General features: G+C 35.4%; 1 protein-coding gene across 1 annotated transcript; it reads right to left on the bottom strand.

Annotated features, from left to right (window-relative positions):
- Positions 1–5,873: 5,873 nt before the first annotated feature.
- LOC144959068 (uncharacterized) lies at positions 5,874–22,581 on the bottom strand. The gene is made up of 8 exons (XM_078891439.1): positions 22,518–22,581; positions 19,607–19,774; positions 19,056–19,198; positions 15,849–15,893; positions 14,555–14,755; positions 9,111–9,199; positions 7,353–7,493; positions 5,874–6,095 (listed from the first exon to the last, which is right to left on the bottom strand). The coding sequence occupies exons 2-7, from the start codon at positions 19,747–19,749 to the stop codon at positions 7,407–7,409; spliced, it is 708 nt and encodes a 235-aa protein (XP_078747565.1). The 5' UTR covers positions 19,750–19,774; positions 22,518–22,581; the 3' UTR covers positions 5,874–6,095; positions 7,353–7,406.
- Between the last annotated feature and the right edge of the window lie 291 nt (positions 22,582–22,872).

Below are 22,872 nucleotides of genomic sequence, written 5' to 3'. Positions count from 1 at the left end.
CATACATACACACAGTGACAGAGTACGAGAAAAGAACCTTTACTAAAAAACCAACCTTGCCCCGCCCATAGCGGGACTCAAACCAGAGACATAAAGGTACGAAACCGTGCGTTGTACCACAAAACTACACAAAACTGCACGGTAGTTTTAACTCAAGCGTATTTTCATTGAGATAACGATTAACCAAACATTGAAATGTGACATCAAATTGCTATTATAACGGGTTTGGCTACAACTAAAAAGCGTTTTTACAGTTAAAACCAGCTAAACTTTGAATTTTCAATTTTTGTCAACAAACTACACAATGTTCATCCAGTTAACTGCCGTACTCGGGAAAAATACGTATTTTACAATTTGGCCAGAAAATTCATCATTCAAATATCGATCCATTTAAATGGCCCTCATCTTGGTAAAAACATCTCAAACCTGGGACTTCGCGAGGTACTCCATCAAGTCACAGGTTTGAGAATTTTTGCCAATACGATATTCATTTAAATCGATTGATATTTAAAGAACGAGTTTTCTGGCCAAATTTTAAATACGTGTATTTAGAAGTACGGCAGTTAACTGATTAAATAAAACATATAAACTCAAACAAAAAGGTATTTTTGGCTATAAATTCAATTTCTGGTATCCTAACTACTCCGACATAACAACGTTACTTGATGGTGTGACACAAATGTGACCTACCCGACGAGAGCAATTACACAGGTCTGATATCTGAACGCAATGATGGGCCCAGTTTAACATTGTTGTAATGGACAATATTTTGCGTCATTTTTTGAGATTTCCATTACAACGGTGAGCCCGTCATGAATTGGGTTATGAGACCTGCAAAAAGTGCACGTCAGACCTACCGTCTCCAAGTGATATTATGTCCTGTGATGAAGTAGGTGATGGACATTGAATTCATAGCCACAGATGCGACACTTTGGAGTTAATTTCTATACGTTAAAGCGGAGTATAAATATCATTTCTCGCATTGCAATAGCCTTTACGCTCACCTTATCAATCATAAATTATAACAATGTGAAATTGAATGTAAGCTTCAATATATATCTCATTCGTCTGTAGTGTTTCTTTCATTCATCCTGTTTTGTTGATAAAGGGGAAACCCGAAACGTCCGAATATCTGTTTTCGTTTATTAAATTGAAGCTTACATTCAATTTCACATTGTTTTTTATTTCTTTGAGCTCCAGGCAGCACCATTTACCTTATCAACCATAGGAAAATGGTCACATCGGATACGGGACGGCCAACAATAGGATTCAATCGTCTGATGTCACGTGACCCAGCAATCAGCAGCTTGATTCTAAACAAACAAAATCGGTACTTTTCATGCTGGCCAGAACTTTTTCACATGTCATGTGATCAGAATGTGTAAAAGTCAAAACATGATCAGATTTATAATGTTTTTCTCCTCTGGATTAACTTTTATGCTTGTCGGAGAAGTATTTCATATGGGCGTCCGCAATTATTCCGATAGTTTAGAACCAGTTACTCAGTTACTATGCATCAATACGAGGGATGTGACGTCATGACTGTTGAAGCCTATTCTCTCATATTGATTTCATTTGTAGATAACACAATTTAAAGAAATGTTATTGTTATCGCTATAAAAACTCGACACTGTTGTGGAACTCGTTTTGTGGAACAGTTTTATATTATATAGAATGTCCTCCTTCAGAGCCATTAGGCTCATGGAGCCGGAATTTATAGCGTGAAACTGACAATAGCAATTGCTTGCTATCCTTTGTATAGACGCTAGTCTATCACAAAGTACTTTCCGCCAAATCTAAGAGACTCAGCTACCCTATCATTGCTGGGTGTACAGGGGTATCAGAAAAAAAAAAATAAATCCGACTGCACCCGACATCGATCTTGGTCCCTTTGCGTTTGAAGCGAGTGCTCTACCAACTGAGTATAGAATGTGCCGATGGCTTTTCTGTTTGAGTAAGACAAATCTATTTGTTATGGTGGGTGGGTGTGAAGATTCAGGGAATAAGCGGCTATGTGGTCTAGTGGTATGACACTCGCTTTCGGATCGGAAGGTCCTGGGTTCGAGCTTCGCACTTGGCGCATAGTTGAGTCCTTGGAAAAGGCTCTTTACTCACATTCTCTCACCGTAAAATGAGTACCTGGCCGTTAACAGCGTTGTCTTTGTCCAAAAATTGTAATATCGCCTAACTGGCGTCATGTCCAGTCCTACATTTTAATGTTGCTGTTGACCAGGGACCCTTGTAAAGCGCTTTGAGCACGTTTAGTGGATATTGCGCTATATAAAAGCTCAATTTTTATTTATTTTTTTGAAATGGCTGGCTGGTACAAGGAGGGTTAAAGTTAAAGATCGTATTTCTCATCAGTCTGATTCTTTGTTAAATGCTTTAGGACCCAATCGACGTGTACGTATTTACAGGTCTGATAACCCAATTCATTATGGCCTCATTTTTGTAATGGAAAAACTAAAAAAAAAAAAAAAACCAAAAAAAAAAAAAAAACAACAAAAAAATGACGCAAAATATTGTCCATGACAACACTGTTAAACTGGGCCCATAAGTGGGTTCGGATGTCAGACCTGCATATTCATCCCAACAGAATTCCGTTGGATCACAAATATAGTTTTTAGTTTCATGGCAATGGAACAAGTGATTGGTGACGGGATATATATATATATATATATATATATATATATATATATATATAATATATATATATATATATATATATATATATATATATATATATTAAAATTCTCTCTGCCATGAACTAAAAAGTATTGGAGTTTAGCGGTTCATTAAAATATAATCCGCCCTTATTTCAATATATTCAACCTTAATGTATTGACAAGCCCGACTGTAATGATAACCGCCCAGCCATTAATTATTACGTTTTCTATTTGATATGACAAGGACTGGGCGCCATTTTATGAGGGACTGGAATAATTTACATGTACATCGTCATGCATGTTGTTTGGTAGTTATTGTTGTCGTTTTCGGTATTATGTAAGTCATAATTGCTATCGTCATCATCATAACCATTATACTGTCCCCGCGGTTTTTTGTCATTTCAAACGTCAAACTTTGCCAACATTTGCCATAAAAATGGTAAAATTTGCCATCAAAATAGAAAAATTTGCCTAAAATTTGCCGCTAGTTTTACAAAGATCAAACAATTAAAACAACATGTATGGTAAAAAATTGACCCAAATATGGCATTTTGTAGAATATTGATGTCACATTATGTCAACATGAATTTATTTATATTTTGAATGGTTTGAAATAATAATAATAATAATAATAATAATAATAATAATAATAATAATAATAATAATAATAATAATAATAATAATAATAATAATAATAATAATAATAATAATAATAATAATGATAATAATAATAATAATAATAATAATAATAATAATAATAATAATAATAATAAATAATAATAATAATAATAATAATAATAGTGATAATAATAATAATAATAATAATAATAATAATAATAATAATAATAATAATAATAATAATAATAATAATAATAATAATAATAATAATAATAATAATAATAATAATAATAATAGCCATAGTAAGTAAGTAAAAAAGAAGGAAGTAATCAAAATATTTTATTAACTATTTAGCTTCTTAAAATTTGGGAAATCAAAGTGAACAATCGCATAAAAAACTCAAAATTTGAAAATCTAATTAAGGAGAGGAAAAAACTAACTATTCACAAGGAAAGAGAAACAAAATCCATTTTCCAATGGCGGCATATTAATTTTGTATTCTCTTCTTACTATCCAATTTTGAGCATTATTATTATTGCTTTATATTTCAATATAGGCCTAATGGGTTTTTGAATGAAAAACATGGAAAAAATCATGAAAAATCATAATCATATCATGAAAACTAAGTGCCAATTTTCGATGCTAGCATTGAAAGTCGCCATCTTTTCATAATTTTTCATAGCTTTTGTTTGTTTTTTTTTTAAACAAAAAATCGTCAATTTAGTCTAAAAACGGCGAAATTTGCGCCTTTTTGCGGCCAAATAAACATTTGCGGCTTTTTGCGGTCAAGGGTAAAATTTGCGGCCTCGAAAAACTGCGGGGACAGGTTATATATATATATATATATATATATATATATATATATATATATATATATATATATATATATTTCATACATGACCATATATAAATGTATTATTCATATATAAAGCACAAGTCTGGCTGTGAAACACTCCTTCTTTTTAAATATACTAGTAAAAAGCCCGCAATTTCGCGGGGAAAGAACTATTTTCATTCGATACTGTACTCACCATCATCTAATGAGGACAGATTGGCAAACAACGTTGTCTGTGTAATTTGGTATATCTTCGGTTGATTTTTCTGTGTGGCCCAATAATATATTTAATAATATATTCCCTCAACTAACCCCAAGAAAAAATTAAACCTAGTACCTTTAATTAACCCCAATAGGAAAAACAAACACCCTAGCACTTTAATAATACTTATGACTAACCCTAATAGGAAAAAAAAATCCGATCTCGAGCTAACCCTAATAGAACAAATCATGACAAATTGAATAAATAAACGCCTGACAAAAGATCAAAGGTGAAAATACAAATTTAAAGAATACTGGGGAAGTAGGAGCTTTCGGAATGTCTCCCCTTTACTTAACTTATGGAAAAACAAACTTCCTAGCACCTTTAATAAGACTTATGACTAACCTCTCGAGCTAACCCTAATAGAAAGAAAAAAAACAACTCTCGGACTGCTTTGCACTACCTTTCAATATTTAACCAATCAAAATGGCAGCTGAAAATCAAAACAATGGTCAAATTAAGAAATTTTAAACTTTCACAAATCTATCAAGGTTTGTTCTAGAGTTTTTAAAATACTTCTAGATATAATGACAAATTGAATAAATAAATGCCTGACAAAATATCAACGGTGAAAATACAAATTTATAGAATACTGGGGATGTAGGAGCTTTCGGAATGTCTCCCCTTTGCTTAACTTATGGAAAAACAAACATCCTAGCACCTTTACTAAGACTTATGACTAACCTTAATAGAAAAAGAAATATCCTCGACCTCGAGCTAACCCTAATAGTAAAAAAAGAATCAAAATGGCGACTGAAATACCTTCATGTGATCAAGTGAATAATATCACTATGAATGCCACGATTTGCTGAAAAATGCCAACACCCACACAACACAACGGAAGTAATAATAATACTTGATGTCATAAATAGATGACGCAAATTGACAACTTTTTACAGTGTCAAAATTAGTTGATTTTGAGAGTCAAGTGTCGTCGTTGGTACATATTTTATGATATCTGTTTGACTCAATGAACTTTCAAACTGACTTTAAATTATAAAAGGAAATCAAGTTATCTGTTTATCTATCTCTAAAAAATACATTTCTAATTTTCAAATCTTTCAGTAGAGTTGTGCGCCGTATCAATTTTTTTATTGACTAAAATAAGCACACTATTCTCCACAATGCTATATTTTTTAAAGAAAGGATAAAACATATTAATATACATCATATTTCCATTTCTATTTATTTTACTGTGTAAATTATAACACGTCTGTACACAAAATTTCCTTTTTATATGCAATAAAGTATTATTATTATTATAATTATTATTATCATTATTATTGACATTATATATATATATATATATATATATATATATATATATATATATATATATATATATATATATATATGTGTATGTATGTTTGTGTACGTAACCTCTAACTAAAATAAATATAATATGGTTCATGTTGAAAGCATTTTATAGACACGAGAACTCAAAAATAGAACTGATGATATTTTATTGAGTGTTTTGGTGTGTTATAATATGTATGTGTTTCCATGCAGGCTCATGTTCCATTTTTTTTGTGGTTGTGGTTTTGTAGTTTGCTGTCATGTAAGCTGTCCCTGGTTATTTACAATTCTGGTTAATTGAGAGATTCAATATAATAAGATGAACATAATTGTTCAAGTGAGTTGAAAGATGGGATGTCAATCATCGAATTTTCAGACAGACAGCCTGGTTGTTATCAGTCGGCAATCTTTGCTGTGGCTGTGGACAGATAAAAGGATGACGTCATAATAGTAGGCAATCATCGTTGATCTTTCTGAATATCAAGACTTTGTTTTGCTTTTCTTGACCAAGGTTAATTTCCAATACACCCGAGCAACCTCTAACCTAATTCGTCTGTGTGTGTGTGTGTGTGTGTGTCTGTGTGTGTGTGTGTACTAACATTACTACTACCGCCACTACTATTATTACAACTACTATTACTACAACTATGACTACTACTACTACTACTACTACTACTACTACTACTACTACTACTACTACTACTACTACTACTACTACTACTACTACTACTACTACTACACTATTACTACTACTACTACTACTACTACTACTACTACTACTACTACTACTACTACTACTACTACTACTACTACTACTACTACTACTACCACCAGCACTACTATTATTACAACTACTACTACCATTATAAGAGCAACAACAACTACTAGTACTACTAATATTACTACTACTATTACAACAACAACTACTGCTACTACTATTGATAATGCTACTACTACTACTACTACTACTACTACTACTACTACTACTACTACTACTACTACTACTACTACTACTACTACTACTACTACTACTACTACTACTACTACTATTATTATTACTACTACTAATACTACTGTTAGTAATAATAATAATATTAATAATAATAATAATACTAATAATAATAATAATAATAATAATAATAATAATAATAATAATAATAATAATAATAATAATAATAATAATAATAATAATAATGATGATAATAATAATAATAATAATAATAATAATAATAATAATAAATAATAATAATAATAATAATAATAATAATAATAATAATAATGATGATGATGATAATAATAATAATAATAATAATAATAATAATAATAATAATAATAATAATAATAATAATAATAATAATAATAATAATAATAATAATAATAATAATAATATATCTTTATTGTCCCCAAAAAAAGTGGCAATTTGTCATTTGGTTACACATTTATAACAATACAATATTGACATAGACACACTCACACAAGATGCACACTAGTAACATTGTAGTTATCGTAAAAAAAAATACCACTACTACTATTATTATTATTATTATTATTATTACTACTACTACTACTACTACTACTACTACTACTACTACTACTACTACTACTACTACTACTACTACTACTACTACTACTACTACAATAATCGCAAAGTAAAACATATCCTTGAATACCGTACCTTCCTTCTCACAGATATATCCTTTTTTACTTTACAGTCATCCGAATCCCATCCTCAATCCAACGCTTTGACCATGCTGACGCATTGGTCGTCTTTTCGTGGACCTAGTAGCACTGGATTTGCGAAATTCTTATGGAGCTCCTGCAACAATGATGAGAAATGGAATCGAACGGGATCAAATCGGTATCCTCGTAATAAGTTTAGTGTAAATGTTGCTGCTAGAAGCTCGAAGAAATAAATAATAACGTGAAGTTGAAAGTAAGCTTCAATTTCTGGCAAAATTTGCTATTTTTGTCCCATAATTTTGCATAATTTTGAGTTTGAAATTTCGTAGTTCCGCTGGTATTACATGGGTTGAATATAGTTAGTTGTTAGGAGTGATACAACGGGTCGGGTCACTTTGTGCCCCAAACTACCCAAGACTACCCCAGACTACCCCAGACTACCCCAGACTACCCCAGACTACCCCAGACTACCCCCAGACTACCCCAGACTACCCCAGACTACCCCAGACTGCCCCAGACTACCCCAGACTACCCAGACTACCCCAGACTACCCCGGACTACCCCAGACTACCCCAGACTACCCCAGACTACCGCAGACTACCCCAGACTACCCCAGACTACCATGGACTACCCCAGACTACTCCAGACTGAACCAAAGACCCATAGCCACTTTTAGTACATGCCTATGGCCCGAAATAAACAACCCACATATCCTGAGGTTTGCTCACAATTTTAACACAGATGATTGAAAAAAAATGCATCGTGTCGTCAAGTGCTGCGATGCAATGCCTTCATCAGTGTGTCAAAATACTGTGATAAATACTCAAAAATTGTGAGACTGACCTATTGGTCTGTTTGGCATGTGGTAAGGGTAGCTCAGGCTTCGTTGACTGGAAATAAATACTGAAGGGGACGGAACGGGCTTAATCGCATGAAATCTTCTGATTGGTTAATGCTTAGTGACGCTCGAACCTTTAAGTTTACTTTGTCTCAAATTGAGAATTTCCATTATTATGCCTATCTCCAATGGCTTGCATTTGCAAAAGACCTCACAGGCCCACCAATGCAAATGTTCAATTTATCCTAGTCCAATCAAAACGGGGAACAGTCACAGATTCCTTTGACGAGCTAGTGCATTCAAAGCTGTTTTCAAAGTCTCCAAGCATTCTCTCCAGTTTCTCCAATGTTGTACTCAAGAGTTTTAGTTTTAGCCCTTGAAATATCACCCAGTATATCATTTCACATTTCATTTTCAATATCAATTTAAAAGAACATTAATTTAATGTATGTCCAGTTTCTTTTCACTAAAAAAATTCTTATCTTGTACACAAGTAAAAACAAACTTTGCCAACCATTTCATAAACACGATATCATCGGTACAAAAACTGAGTAAGCGGCTATGTGGTCTTGTGGTTTGACGCTCGCTTTCGGATCGGAATGTCCTGGGTTTGTGCCTCGCTCAGAGCATAGTTGAGTCCTTGGAAAAGGCTCTTTACTCACATTCTCTCACTGTAGACAGGTGTAAAATGAGTACATGGCCGTTAACAGTGTTGTCTCTGTCCGAAAAAAATTGTAATATCGCCTAACAGGTGCCATGCCACGTCCTACATGTTAAGTGTTGCTGTTGGCCAGGGACCCCTTGTAAAGCGTTTTGAGTACGTTGAGTGGATGTTGTGCTATATAAAATCACAAATTTGTTTGTTTGGTCTTATAAAATATTATGGAGAAGGAAGATGACAACAATAAGTCTTACAATCTTTTCCACTTTGTCCTCTAAAAACTTGAAATTATTTTCTTTTGATTTCCTCATCGCTCCTATCCATAAATCAGTAGCTTTAGAGTCTGTAAAAAACACATTAAAAATATTAAACAAGTGTTAACACAGACCTAAACTCGTTAGTTGTAGAGTGTTAAAATAGCACATAAAAACATTAAAAAGATTGTAATAATAAATTATTTTATATGCCGATCTAAACTCATCAGTTGATAAAATATCACATAAAAGACCTAAACTCATCAGTTTTAGGTTGTTAACATAGCACATAAAAATATTCAAAACATGTATATATGCAGACCTAAACTTATCCATTTTAAAGTGTTAAAATAGCGTATAAAAGGATGAAACACATGTTCATATACGAAAAGTGAGATGTACAACAGCTGCCTACATAGACGAAAACATCTACTAATCAACTACAAATCTACAAAACCACTTAAACAAGCAACAACACACAACATACCAAACTCATGTAACACACAGTCCTGACGATGACTGAAACGCCTGAAACATCGATGTAGACTGACTCCAACATCGTGGTAAATATTACAATAATATATATATATATATATATATATATATATATATATATATATATATATATATATATATATATATATATATATATATATATATATATATATATATAACTAAACCCATCTATTTGGAGTGTTAAAATAACATATAAAAGGATTAAACACATGATGTATGTATATATATATATATATATATATATATATATATATATATATATATATATATATATATATATAGACCTAAACCCATATATTTTAGAGTGTTAAAATAGCACATAAAAGGATTGCATATCATGAGGACCTAAACTCATCCGTTTTCGAGTGTTGAAAAGCACATAAAAAAGATGATACACGTATATATTGTGTAGACCTACTTTGTCCCTTTAAAAATTTCGAAGAATTATGAATTTTAGGCTCTAATCTGATAACAATATGTAAAAATAATTAATAATTTATTTTTTAAATCTTGGCTCAGCGGTACTATCTTTGCTTCGTAGCCAAACGGTACCGAGTTCGATCACCCGCCGTTGCGTTGTGTGGCCTTGAGCAAGTCAGATTTCCCTAGCTCAATTTGCAGTGCTGCATTGTGGCTGACGCCTGGGTTATTCCAGTCTTCCCTTGGAACAGACCATAGAGACAAATTTCCTCTATGGGATGTACAAAGGGATAAAAAAATCAAAAAATCATGCCCCTCCGCCAGAGCACCGTAAGATATCGTCGCCTAGGCATCCCATGAAGGAATATAGATAATTCATCTAACAGGATGTCTGATGTCAACAGGAATCACACACGTTGTCCAGGTGAGCAACTTTGGGGTTAATAATCTTGCCCAAGTGAAAAAAAACGAAAATGCCTGAAGCGGGGCTCGAACCCAAGACATTCTAGGTCACAGTGCACAGATTTAACCACTCGGTGACTTCGCCCCATTACTTTAAAAAAAATAATTTAATTTTATTAATGCCTCTTTTAAACTGAAACCTCGTATGATGGATATGGAAGGATAAACAACGGGCTGGAGTTTCAATTTTTAGCCACAAATAATTTTAAATGTCCTTCAGGCCCATGGAACCTCGGAGTTCATCCCGGTTTTTTTAGCCTGAAACGGACAATAGCAATTTTACTAGCTACCCTTTGGATAGGATGCTAGTCTATCGCAAAGTACTTTCCTCAAGATCTAACAGACACAGGTAGCCTTTCACTGCTGGATAGAAACGGGGAATAAAAAAAAATAAATCTAGACTGCACCGGGACCAATCTCGGTCTCTTTGCGTGTGGAGCAAGTGCTCTACCAACTGAGCTATCGGGACCCCTGCAAATATACAACTGGGGTGTTCTAATCGTTATGGTAAAAATTAATAGTAATTTCTTACTTTGCAAAACAAAAGAGACCACCCCCCCCCCACACACACAAACAAGTTTGTACTCAGGAGTAAAATGAGTACCTGGCCATTAACAGTGTTGTCTCTGTTCGAAAAAAAACATTGATTGTAATATCGCCCAAGAGGCGTCATGTCACGTCCTATATGTCAAGTGTTGTTATTGGTCAGGGACCCCTTGTTAAGCGCTCTGAGTACGTTTAGTGAATATTGCGCTATATAAAAGCTCAAGCTAAGGTTGAAGTATTAACAAGTTTCAAGTTTAATTCCTGTGAGGATTTCGCCAATAAATCACAACATTTGATGGCAACATAAAAGATAGTCAACACAAGTAAGGAGGATTTCGCCAATAAATCATAACATTTGATGGCAACATACACGATAGTCAACACAAGTAAGGAGGATTTCGCCAATAAATCACAACATTTGATGGCAACATACACGATAGTCAACACAAGTAAGGAGGATTTTGCCAATAAATCATAACATTTGATGGCAACATACACGATAGTCAACACAAGTAAGGAGGATTTCGCCAATAAATCATAACATTTGATGGCAACATACACGATAGTCAACACAAGTAAGGAGGATTTCGCCAATAAATCATAACACTTGATGGCAACATACACGATAGTCAACACAAGTAAGGAGGATTTCGCCAATAAATCATAACATTTGATGGCAACATACACGATAGTAACACAAGTAAGGAGGATTCTGCCAATAAATCATAACATTTAATGGCAACATACACGATAGTCGACACAAGTAAGGAGGATTTCGCCAATAAATCATAACATTTGATGGCAACATACACGATAGTGAACACAAGTAAGGAGGATTTCGCCAATAAATCATAACATTTGATGGCAACATACACGATAGTCAAAACAAGTAAGGAGGATTTCGCCAATAAATCACAACATTTGATGGCAACATACACGATAGTCAACACAAGTAAGGAGGATTTCGCCAATAAATCATAACATTTGATGGCAACATACACGATAGTCAACACAAGTAAGGAGGATTTCGCCAATAAATCATAACATTTGATGGCAACATACACGATAGTGAACACAAGTAAGGAGGATTTCGCCAATAAATCATACCATTTGATGGCAACATACACGATAGTGAACACAAGTAAGGAGGATTTCGCCAATAAATCATAACATTTGATGGCAACATACACGATAATTAACACAAGTAAGGAGGATTTCGCCAATAAATCATAACATTTGATGGCAACATACACGATAGTCACACAAGTAAGGAGGATTTCGCCAATAAATCATAACATTTGATGGCAACATACACGATAGTCAACACAAGTAAGGAGGATTTCGCCAATAAATCATAACATTTGATGGCAACATACACGACAGTCAACACAAGTAAGGAGAATTTCGCCAATAAATCATAACATTTGATGGCAACATACACGATAGTGAACACAAGTAAGGAGGATTTCGCCAATAAATCATAACATTTGATGGCAACATACACGATAGTCAACACAAGTAAGGAGGATTTGCCCAATAAATCATAACATTTGATGGCAACATGCACGATAGTGAACACAAGTAAGGAGGATTTCGCCAATAAATCATAACATTTGATGGCAACATACACGATAGTCAACACAAGTAAGGAGGATTTCGCCAATAAATCATAACATTTGATGGCAACATACACGATAGTGAACACAAGTAAGGGGGATTTCGCCAATAAATCATAACATTTGATGGCAACATACACGATAGTCAACACAAGTAAGGAGGATTTCGCCAATAAATCATAACATTTGATGGCAACATACACGATAGTCAACACAAGTAAGGAGGATTTCGCCAATAAATCATAACATTTGATGGCAACATACCACGATAGTCAACACAAGTAAGGAGGATTTCGCCAATAAATCATAACATTTGATGGCAACATACACGATAGTGAACACAAGTAAGGAGGATTTCGCCAATAAATCATAACATTTGATGGCAACATACACGATAGTCAACACAAGTAAGGAGGATTTCGCCAATAAATCATAACATTTGATGGCAACATACACGATAGTGAACACACGTAAGGAGGATTTCGCCAATAAATCATAACATTTGATGGCAACATACACGATAGTGAACACAAGTAAGGAGGATTTTGCCAATAAATCATAACATTTGATGGCAACATACACGATAGTCAACACAAGTAAGGAGGATTTCGCCAATAAATCATAACATTTGATGGCAACATACACGATAGTGAATACAAGTAAGGAGGATTTCGCCAATAAATCATAACATTTGATGGCAACATACACGATAGTCAACACAAGTAAGGAGGATTTCGCCAATAAATCATAACATTTGATGGCAACATACACGATAGTCAACACAAGTAAGGAGGATTTCGCCAATAAATCATAACATTTGATGGCAACATACACGATAGTCAACACAAGTAAGGAGGATTTCGCCAATAAATCATAACATTTGATGGCAACATACACGATAGTCAACACAAGTAAGGAGGATTTCGCCAATAAATCATAACATTTGATGGCAACATACACGATAGTGAACACAAGTAAATGGTAAACGAAATCAAAAAAATATAATGATACTGATACCGTTAATGGCCACAAAATATACAATCAAAGGTAATAAAGTCATTGCTTATACTTACAATAATAATGCAAACAATACTACTACTACACATTACTACTACTACTACTACTACTACTACTACACTACTATACTACTACTACTACTACTACTACTACTACTACTACTACTACTACTACTACTATTAGTACTACTACTACTAACTACTACTACTACTACTACTACTACTACTACTACTACTACTACTACTACTACTACTACTACTACTACTACTACTACTACTACTACTACTACTACTACTACTACTACTACTACTACTACTACTACTACTACTACTACTAATAATAATAATAATAATAATAATAATACCAACAACAACAATAGCACAACTATAATTCCATTTCTACACACACAATTTGTATCATGTCCTTTTTCAGCCGGTGGGGCACAATTAGTGGATATTGCTCTATACAACGGGGGGGGGGGGGGGGGGGGGGGGGAAAGCTCACTTGGTAGAGTACTCGCTTCACATGAAAAGGTATGAAGATCGATCCCGGGCGAAGTCGAGACTTTTTTTTGCCCCCTCCCCCCCCCGCCACTTTCTACTAGGTAGCAGGGTGTTATACCTGGCGGAAAGTACTTTGCGATAGTCCAGAGTCCTATCCAAAGGGTAGCAAGCAATTGATATTGTCCGTTTCACGCTATTGAAACCGAGATAAATTCCAGTTCCATGAGCCTAAAGGTTCTGAAGGACTACTTTTTACGTTATATGAGAACTCTAGTTAAAAAAAATATATACATCGTATTTCCTGTGTATTTTCACACATTTTGTGTGAATTTAAAAAACAAACAAAACAAATTGAATAATTTACCTTTCAGAATCTCTGCAGCAATCGATTTGGTATCTTTTTGTTCCATAAGTTTCCCCCTATAGTCATCGCACAAACTCTTGGCATCATCGAATGATCTTGCCCCTTCTTCTATTTTGTAACACATTTTGTCTTTAATCTTGCAGTCATCAGGGCACACGGTGGACCCTGCACTACCTTTCGATACTTCAACGACAATGGCTCCTGAGAACCAAAACAATGTAATGTATGTCATACATTTATGAGGAAATTTTAAAATTTTACCAATATCAATCAAGGTTTGATCTACAACTTTCTAAATGAAACTAAAATTGACAAATTGAATAAATAAACGTCTGACAAAAGATCCACGGTTAAAATTACAATTTAAAGTAAAGCTACATCGAGGAACGTGCGGTAGATCTCATAAAGTCCCTCACTCATAGCATACTGTGGTCATTTAGAAAAGTGAGTGTAACAGATAGGATTCAAAGAATCCTGTAGCAGAAGAATTATTTCACAGCTGTAGAGGCTTCCGGCAGTAGCTGAATTGGATCTCGGTTTCCACGACGAGAGACCAGTAGGCATCGGTTTTCAAGGAGGAGGAAGGGGAGGTGGCGGAGGAGGAGGAGGAGGAGGAGGAGGAGGAGGAGGAGGAGGAGGAGGAGGAAAAGAAGAAGAAGAAGAAGAAGAAGAAGAAGAAGAAGAAGAAGAAGAAGAAGAAGAAGAAGAAGAAGAAGAAGAAGAAGAAGAAGAAGATAAATAATAATAAGAAATAGTAGTAGTAGTAGTAGTAGTAGTAGTAGTAGTAGTAGTAGTAGTAGTAGTATATAATAGCAGCAGCAGCCATAGTAGTAGTAGTAGTAGTAGTAGTAGTAGTAGTAGTAGAAGTAGTAGTAGTAGTAGTAGTAGTAGTAGTAGTAGTAGTAGTAGTAGTAGTAGTAGTAGTAGTAGTAGTAGTGTTAGTGGTAGTATTATTGTTATTATTATTATTATTATTATTATTATTATTATTATTATTATTAATAGCAGTAGTAGTAGTAGTAGTAGTAGTAGTAGTAGTAGTAGTAGTAGTAGTAGTAGTAGTAGTAGTAGTAGTAGTAGTAGTAGTAGTGGTAGTAATAGTAGTAGTAGTAGTGGTAGTAGTAGTAGTAGTAGTAGTAGTAGTAGTAGTAGTAGTAGTAGTAGTAGTAGTAGTAGTAGTAGTAGTAGTAGTAGTAGTAGTTGTTGTTGTAGTAGTAGCAGAAGATGAAGTTGATGATGATGTTGATGATGATGTTGATGATGACGATGATGATGACATGAAGCATTTACTTACCACATTTATTATTAGGATGACATTTGCATATCGCATTATATTCGCCTTATGGAAAAAGAAGAGAAAATATAATATTTTTCATTTGTTCTATTTAGCCTTGTACGCTTCATATCAATAATATAAATCTTATAAGTCACTTCTCCCTCTAAATATAGTGGACGTGAATATACCCAAAAAATGGAAAAAGCAGGAAGGTGTTTCAATATAAATCAAAAATGAAAAACATACGACAATTTGCTGCAAATAGAAGTGCTTCAATAAAAACCATTGACTGGTTACAAAATGATGTCGGTTATACCAAAGACGTACAAAAATCACAATATCGAAAAGTTTCCAAACTTACATCTTGTTTTTTAAACGGAAATGAGTATGACAGCTTCAAAAAAGAACAAAATACCAAACACGGAACGTTCTGGGCTAAAGAAAACCCTTCTTCAGCTAACAATAAAAACAATTAAAACATGAATACATTACTTTACAAAAAACCCAGATAGACGGAGGATGGTGTTTGGTAATTTGTTCTTCTTTCAAGCTGTTATAGTCATTTTTATTACTTTTTACAGTCCACAGCTTCTAGCAGCTTTATATCAATAATTTACCCTGCTTTAAGCAGTGTGGGGTGTCTAGTGTAGGAATAGGATGTTTTCCCGTCTTGTTGAAAAACTAATGACCAATCGGGATAGAGTCTGGAGTATCGTTTTCTTCTAACAAGTTTACAAAAATATGTCAATACAAAGCAGACATTACATTATTTGGTTTATTTCTCAAAATAAATGGCCTCTTAAATTAGCATCCACAGCAAAAGACCGTGAACAGTAGAAGGAAATGACACAGGTGATTGAAGAGGCAGCTGAGGCGTCCCGATCGGATGATTAGGAAGCAAAAGGCCGTAAGTCAGTAATTCAAATGGCCTCTAATGAGTCATGTCTTGTTTTGTTTTTGTTTTTAAATGGTTTTACGACGCATGCGACACATTTAGGTCATTTCCACGCCAGTAAACAAGAAAAAGAAAGATAAAGGGGTCAGGATCAAATAGGGAATAGATGCCGATTCCAGGAGCTCACGCTATCAATGTACTTGGTTTGAGATAACCTAAAAGTCTCATCCAGACAAAAGCACAAGATCACATAGAAGTCTCATCCAGACTTAAGCACAAGATCACATAGAAGTCTCATCCAGACTTAAGCACAAGATCACCTAAAAGTCTCATCCAGACAGAAGCACAAGATCACCTAAAAGTCTTATCCAGACATAAGCACAATATCACCTAAAAGTCTTATCCAGACATAAGCACAAGATCCCACCAAATTAATAAACTCAAAGGTTCACAGAGTATATCAAAAAAGAAAACTAACAAGACATAACAGAGAGATTATTTACAAGGAAATAAAATCATCTCCCAAAACTAATACAAAACATTTGACTATTTTCATCTCAGCTGAGGACTCTGACAAGGGCCAGGACAAAACCAAACAATCCCCTTCCAAGACAAGGACAGAAAGCAACTTGGATAATATGTATAAAGGGACATAAGACACAGCTAGTGACCTCCTGCCTACGACGGGAGGTAATCCTGTCTTGAACCCGATGGACGACAGCAATTGGTCAATAATGTCCAACATGGCCTAAAAGAGTCGTACAACTTTTTACACAGAAGCAGAGTTAAAAAAGAGTCAATTCAAAATGCAGGGATTGAATCTCTGTTCAAGACAATAGAGGATCACTGGGGGGGGGGGGGGGGGGGGGGGGGGGGGCTTGGATATAAAGCAAAATGGAAGATCTATAGATGAAATCAACTTTTGAGAAAAACCTTTCGAAATGCCATATACGGGGCTCGTTTATTATAAGGATCGTAGAATTTTCATTTTAAAGTATATTTTATTGAAAAATCGTACACATACAGTTCAATAAATGGGTTTGTGGTAAAAAAATAATCAGATTTTAAAATTATAGATATGATATAGATTTCAAATGATTTACAACCACAATTTGTGTCTATTTAATTAGATAAGATTTGAACCAACTGAGTGCCGTTCTGGAAACGCCAAAAGTTTTGTCTAAACGTTTTACCAGTAAGTCATGATCTGTAGTGTTTAAAGTTGATAATAAATCTAGAAGGTTAAAAAGCGTGCAGGAACAGTTATCGATACTTGAAGAATATCATTTACTCCTCGCGAGGTCCCAGGTTTGAGAGTTTTTACCAAGATGAAGGTCATTTAAATCGATCGATATTTGGAGGATGAGTTTTCTGGCCAAATTTTAAATCTAGTTTTTCCAGAATACGGCAGTTCGCTGGTTAAGAGAATAAAGGCAGGTCTATTGGCTTTCCCGGTTTTCCAAGTGTTGCGTCATGAAATGATCACTCTGTATCATGACACCCCATGTGTCAAAGTCAAACTAAGGCTTCTTAGTCAGTACTAGACAAAACTGAGATCAAATAACGACCATTCAATTCTTGCCAAACCTAAAACCTTTTGAAAGATATATGTTAACAATCCTTTCAATTTTCGGGTCCCGAACCTTTGGAACTCTCTCCCGTCACATGTAAGTGAAGATGCGCTGATTTGTTGACAACATTCAAATCACGACTTTGAAATATTACCTTTCTACGTTATGAGACACACATTTGAAAACGTTGATCATATTTCTCAGTAGTATTGTATTTACATTTTACCTGTCCTTGTTACCTGTGCAACTGTCATTGTAAAGAGCTTAGAGCCTGTGTTGCTGGGAATAGGGTATATAAATGCTATTCATTATTCATTACTCTATGCAAATATATGGTCTTGTGGTGTGACACTCGCTTTCGGATCAGAAGGTCACGGGTTCGAGCCTAGCTCGGCGCATAGTTGAGTCCTTAGAAAAGGCTCTTTGCTCACATTCTCTCACCGTACTCATGTGTTAAATGAGCACCTTGCGGTTAACAGCCTTGTCCTTGTCGGAAAATAAATAATATCGCCTAACAGGCGTCGTGTTGCTGTTGGTCAAGGACCCTTTGTAAAGCGCTTTGAGCACGTTAAGTGGATATTGCGCTAATAAAATTATTTTATCATCGGATCTATGTGGTTTTCAACATGTCAGTTCTGTATGTGTGTATGATACATGGTGTGTTGATGAAAAGCGCCAGTGAGCAATTCTTAATTGGAACTAGGCGTTATACAAATTCATTATATTACTATTATCAAAAAGCTAACATTTCTGCCTTACCCTTATCATCCTTTTCGAAGTCTAAACAGCAATCGTTTCTTGTCTTCACTCCATAACAGCAGGAAGTTCCTCCTTCTCGCTTTGTGTATGTATCAAAGGCTTTACTGTAATCGTCGGGAATTGGGTACAGGATGGAGCCTTCCCTATTTGAATAAATCAAGTTGTGGACAATAAATAAATAAATACATTAATAAATCAAGTTGTGAACAATAAATAAATAAATACATTAACAAACAAATACATAAATAAAGAAATAAAATAACTAATTAAAGTCAGGTTGGAAATATATAAATATATCATAATTGGTCACTCACTACCCTGATCATGTGTGTGTTTGCGTGTGTGTGTGTTGAGAGAGAGAGAGAGTTCTGTCCACCCAGCTGTGTTTGGGTAGCTGGGTCTGTTAGATCTGATGGAAAGTACTTTGTGATAGACTAGTATCATATCCAAAGGGTAACAAGCAATTGTTATTGAAAGTTACACACTACAGGAACCTGACTAAACTTCGGCTCCATGAGCCTAGTGGCTCTGAAGGACTGAATGAGACTTACGGAAGTTTGCATCTCAAGGCATTAAGGTACATCTCCTTCCCTTTTTTATCTTTGTAGATACGAGCTTGTTTTTCCTGTGCTTCGCATAGTCCATGGGGATAATAAAAAATGCACAAAAGAGCGATAAGCCGTCTTACCGCCATGATGACTCGGAACAGATGTAGAAGTCTGGTAATATAGATGGTAATAAGTTATAGAATGGGTTTGGTAATATAGATGGTAATAAGTTATAGAATGGGTTTGGTAATATAGATGGTAATAAGTTATAGAATGGGTTTGTTTTTTTAATTCAGAAAAGTGAGTGGAGCAGGCACTTATGTTGGTAACAACAAGATATGAAGTGAGTAGAAAAGTGCCAGAAGACAATAGAGAATAAAAAATTTTTTCGCGGCGGTGGTGGGGTTTGAACCTGCGACCTTATTGGTACGACAACTCCGCCTGGCAGGTGAGAGCGTGGCTCTACCGTGTGAGCTATCCACGAACACAAAAATATTCGTTTCAAACCCAAAGTCATTTCTAGATCCCTCTCTCACCCACTTCTTGAGATCGCCGATTCGTTCGCCACCATCGCGAAGTAATTTTGACCAGCAGTTAAGCTTAATAGCCAATATTCTCATCACAAACATATAACATAAAAACGATTGAGACATTGAGTATGCTCCGGTGTATGGGGTGAATTTTTAATTCAGAAAAGTGAGTGGAGCAGGCACTTATGTTGGTAACAACAAGATATGAAGTGAGTAGAAAAGTGCCAGAAGACAATAGAGAATAAAAAATTGTGGGTGAGAGAGGGATCTAGAAATGACTTTGGGTTTGAAACGAATATTTTTGTGTTCGTGGATAGCTCACACGGTAGAGCCACGCTCTCACCTGCCAGGCGGAGTTGTCGTACCAATAAGGTCGCAGGTTCAAACCCCACCACCGCCGCGAAAAAAATTTTTTTTATTCTCTATTGTCTTCTGGCACTTTTCTACTCACTTCATATCTTGTTGTTACCAACATAAGTGCCTGCTCCACTCACTTTTCTGAATTAAAAATTCACCCCATACACCGGAGCATACTCAATGTCTCAATCGTTTTTATTTTATATGTTTGTGATGAGAATATTGGCTATTAAGCTTAACTGCTGGTCAAAATTACTTCGCGATGGTGGCGAACGAATCGGCGATCTCAAGAAGTGGGTGAGAGAGGGATCTAGAAATGACTTTGGGTTTGAAACGAATATTTTTGTGTTCGTGGATAGCTCACACGGTAGAGCCACGCTCTCACCTGCCAGGCGGAGTTGTCGTACCAATAAGGTCGCAGGTTCAAACCCCACCACCGCCGCGAAAAATTTTTTTATTCTCTATTGTCTTCTGGCACTTTTCTACTCACTTCATATCCAGAATGGGTTTGGTAATATAGATGGTAATAAGTTATAGAATGGGTTTGGTAATATAGATGGTAATAAGTTATAGAATGGGTTTGGTAATATAGATGGTAATAAGTTATAGAATGGGTTTGGTAATATAGATGGTAATAAGTTATAGAATGGGTTTGGTAATATAGATGGTAATAAGTTATAGAATGGGTTTGGTAATATAGATGGTAATAAGTTATAGAATGGGTTTGGTAATATAGATGGTAATAAGTTACACAAGTAATATGATAAAGTAGTAGCCTATTATAGAGCCATTAGGCCCACTATACTCAGGTGTTAATGGGTTTGGTAATACAGATGGTTATAAGTTACACAAGTAATATGATAAAGTAGTAGCCTGTTATAGAGCCATTAGGCCCACTATACTCAGGTGTTAATGGGTTTGGTAATACAGATGGTTATAAGTTACACAAGTAATATGATAAAGTAGTAGCCTGTTATAGAGCCATAGAATGAGAATGACAAGAAATAGGAAATTGACAGCTATGGATCAGACAGGTACTGGTGTGAGATCGAAATCTGTACAATTGTGTATGAAAAGGTGCCAGACAAAGCATAAAGGAAAAATGCAAGAAAAAAAGATCCCCCCTGAAATCAATCTTCCTCGACTGCGGATCGAACCTCAGACCTCCTGATTACCCCCCCAGACGTGTTACTATTTTAACACATCAGAGGTTACCCGATAGTTGGGACGATTTTAATTTCTAAAGGATTGACTTTTTGGGAGGATTTTTTTCTTCTTTTTCTTGCTTTGTCTGCCACCTTTCACACACACACACACACACACACACACAGACACACACACAGACACAGACACACACACAGACACACACACACACACACGCACACACACAGACACACACACGCACACACAGACACACACACAGACACACACACAGACACAGACACACACACAGACACACACACACACGCACACACACAGAAACACACACACACGCACACACAGACACACACACACACGCACACACACACACGCACACACACAGACACACACACGCACACACAGACACACACACACGCACACACACAGACACACACACACGCACACACACAGACACACAAACACGCACACACAGACACACACACACGCACACACAGACACACACACACGCACACACACACAGACACACGCACACAGACACACACACACGCACACACACAGACACACACACACACACGCACACACACAGACACACACACAGACACACACACACACACACACACGTGTCCAGATCTTATCTAAGAAATACAAACTTTAATTTGCTTGTGCAATGCGAGACAAGATTATTTATACTCCGCTATAGCGAATAGGAACTAACTCCAAGTGTCGCATCTGTGGCTATGAATTCAATGTCCATCACCGACTTCATCACAAGACATAATACCACTTGGAGACGGTGGGTCGTAAATCTTATAAAATAATTATCTAGAAAAATTAACAAAGTTTTGCTTTCAAGATAAAATTCTTACCAGGATGATTAGCCTAAATGAAATAAACGATTTTCTACAGAGATGGATATAATGTGAAGGAAGGCAACGTGACGAAAACCAAGGCCTTGTTTTCTCAACCTTTTACTTTTATAGTGGTTGGCTATGACACGGGGTCAACGCGTACGATGCAAGAGATGTTATCATTAAGCGACCTCTCTTCCTCTGTTTCTCTTTCAATAACTAAACCCATAGACCATTGAACTAAAAGTTTTATGATCAAATTGAACAAAAGTCGCTCGAACAATTTAAAACACTAGATACATTTCATCCAAATTTTCGTTTTTCTTTAGAATTGTGGGACAAGACAAGCACTTGACCTATTTTCGTCTCACGT

The sequence above is a fragment of the Berghia stephanieae genome, chromosome 13 (assembly GCF_034508935.2).
Source record: "Berghia stephanieae isolate SIO BIC M18660-M18661 chromosome 13, UCSD_Bste_1.3, whole genome shotgun sequence".
In the NCBI taxonomy this organism is placed as follows: Eukaryota; Metazoa; Mollusca; class Gastropoda; order Nudibranchia; family Aeolidiidae; genus Berghia; species Berghia stephanieae.
The sequence above is the reverse complement of the archived record's forward strand: the minus strand, read 5'-3'. Positions and strand labels throughout refer to the sequence as shown.

Excerpts from the sequence above, each read along its gene's own strand:
- LOC144959068 (XM_078891439.1), bottom strand. The coding sequence starts at position 19,749 with ATGGCGGTAAGACGGCTTATCGCTCTTTTGTGCATTTTTTATTATCCC. Across the intron at positions 14,756-15,848 it reads TCATCCTAATAATAAATGTG|GAGCCATTGTCGTTGAAGTA; the intron begins GTAAGTAAATGC and ends TTTGGTTCTCAG. Across the intron at positions 9,200-14,554 it reads TGCTGCAGAGATTCTGAAAG|ACTCTAAAGCTACTGATTTA; the intron begins GTAAATTATTCA and ends TGTTTTTTACAG.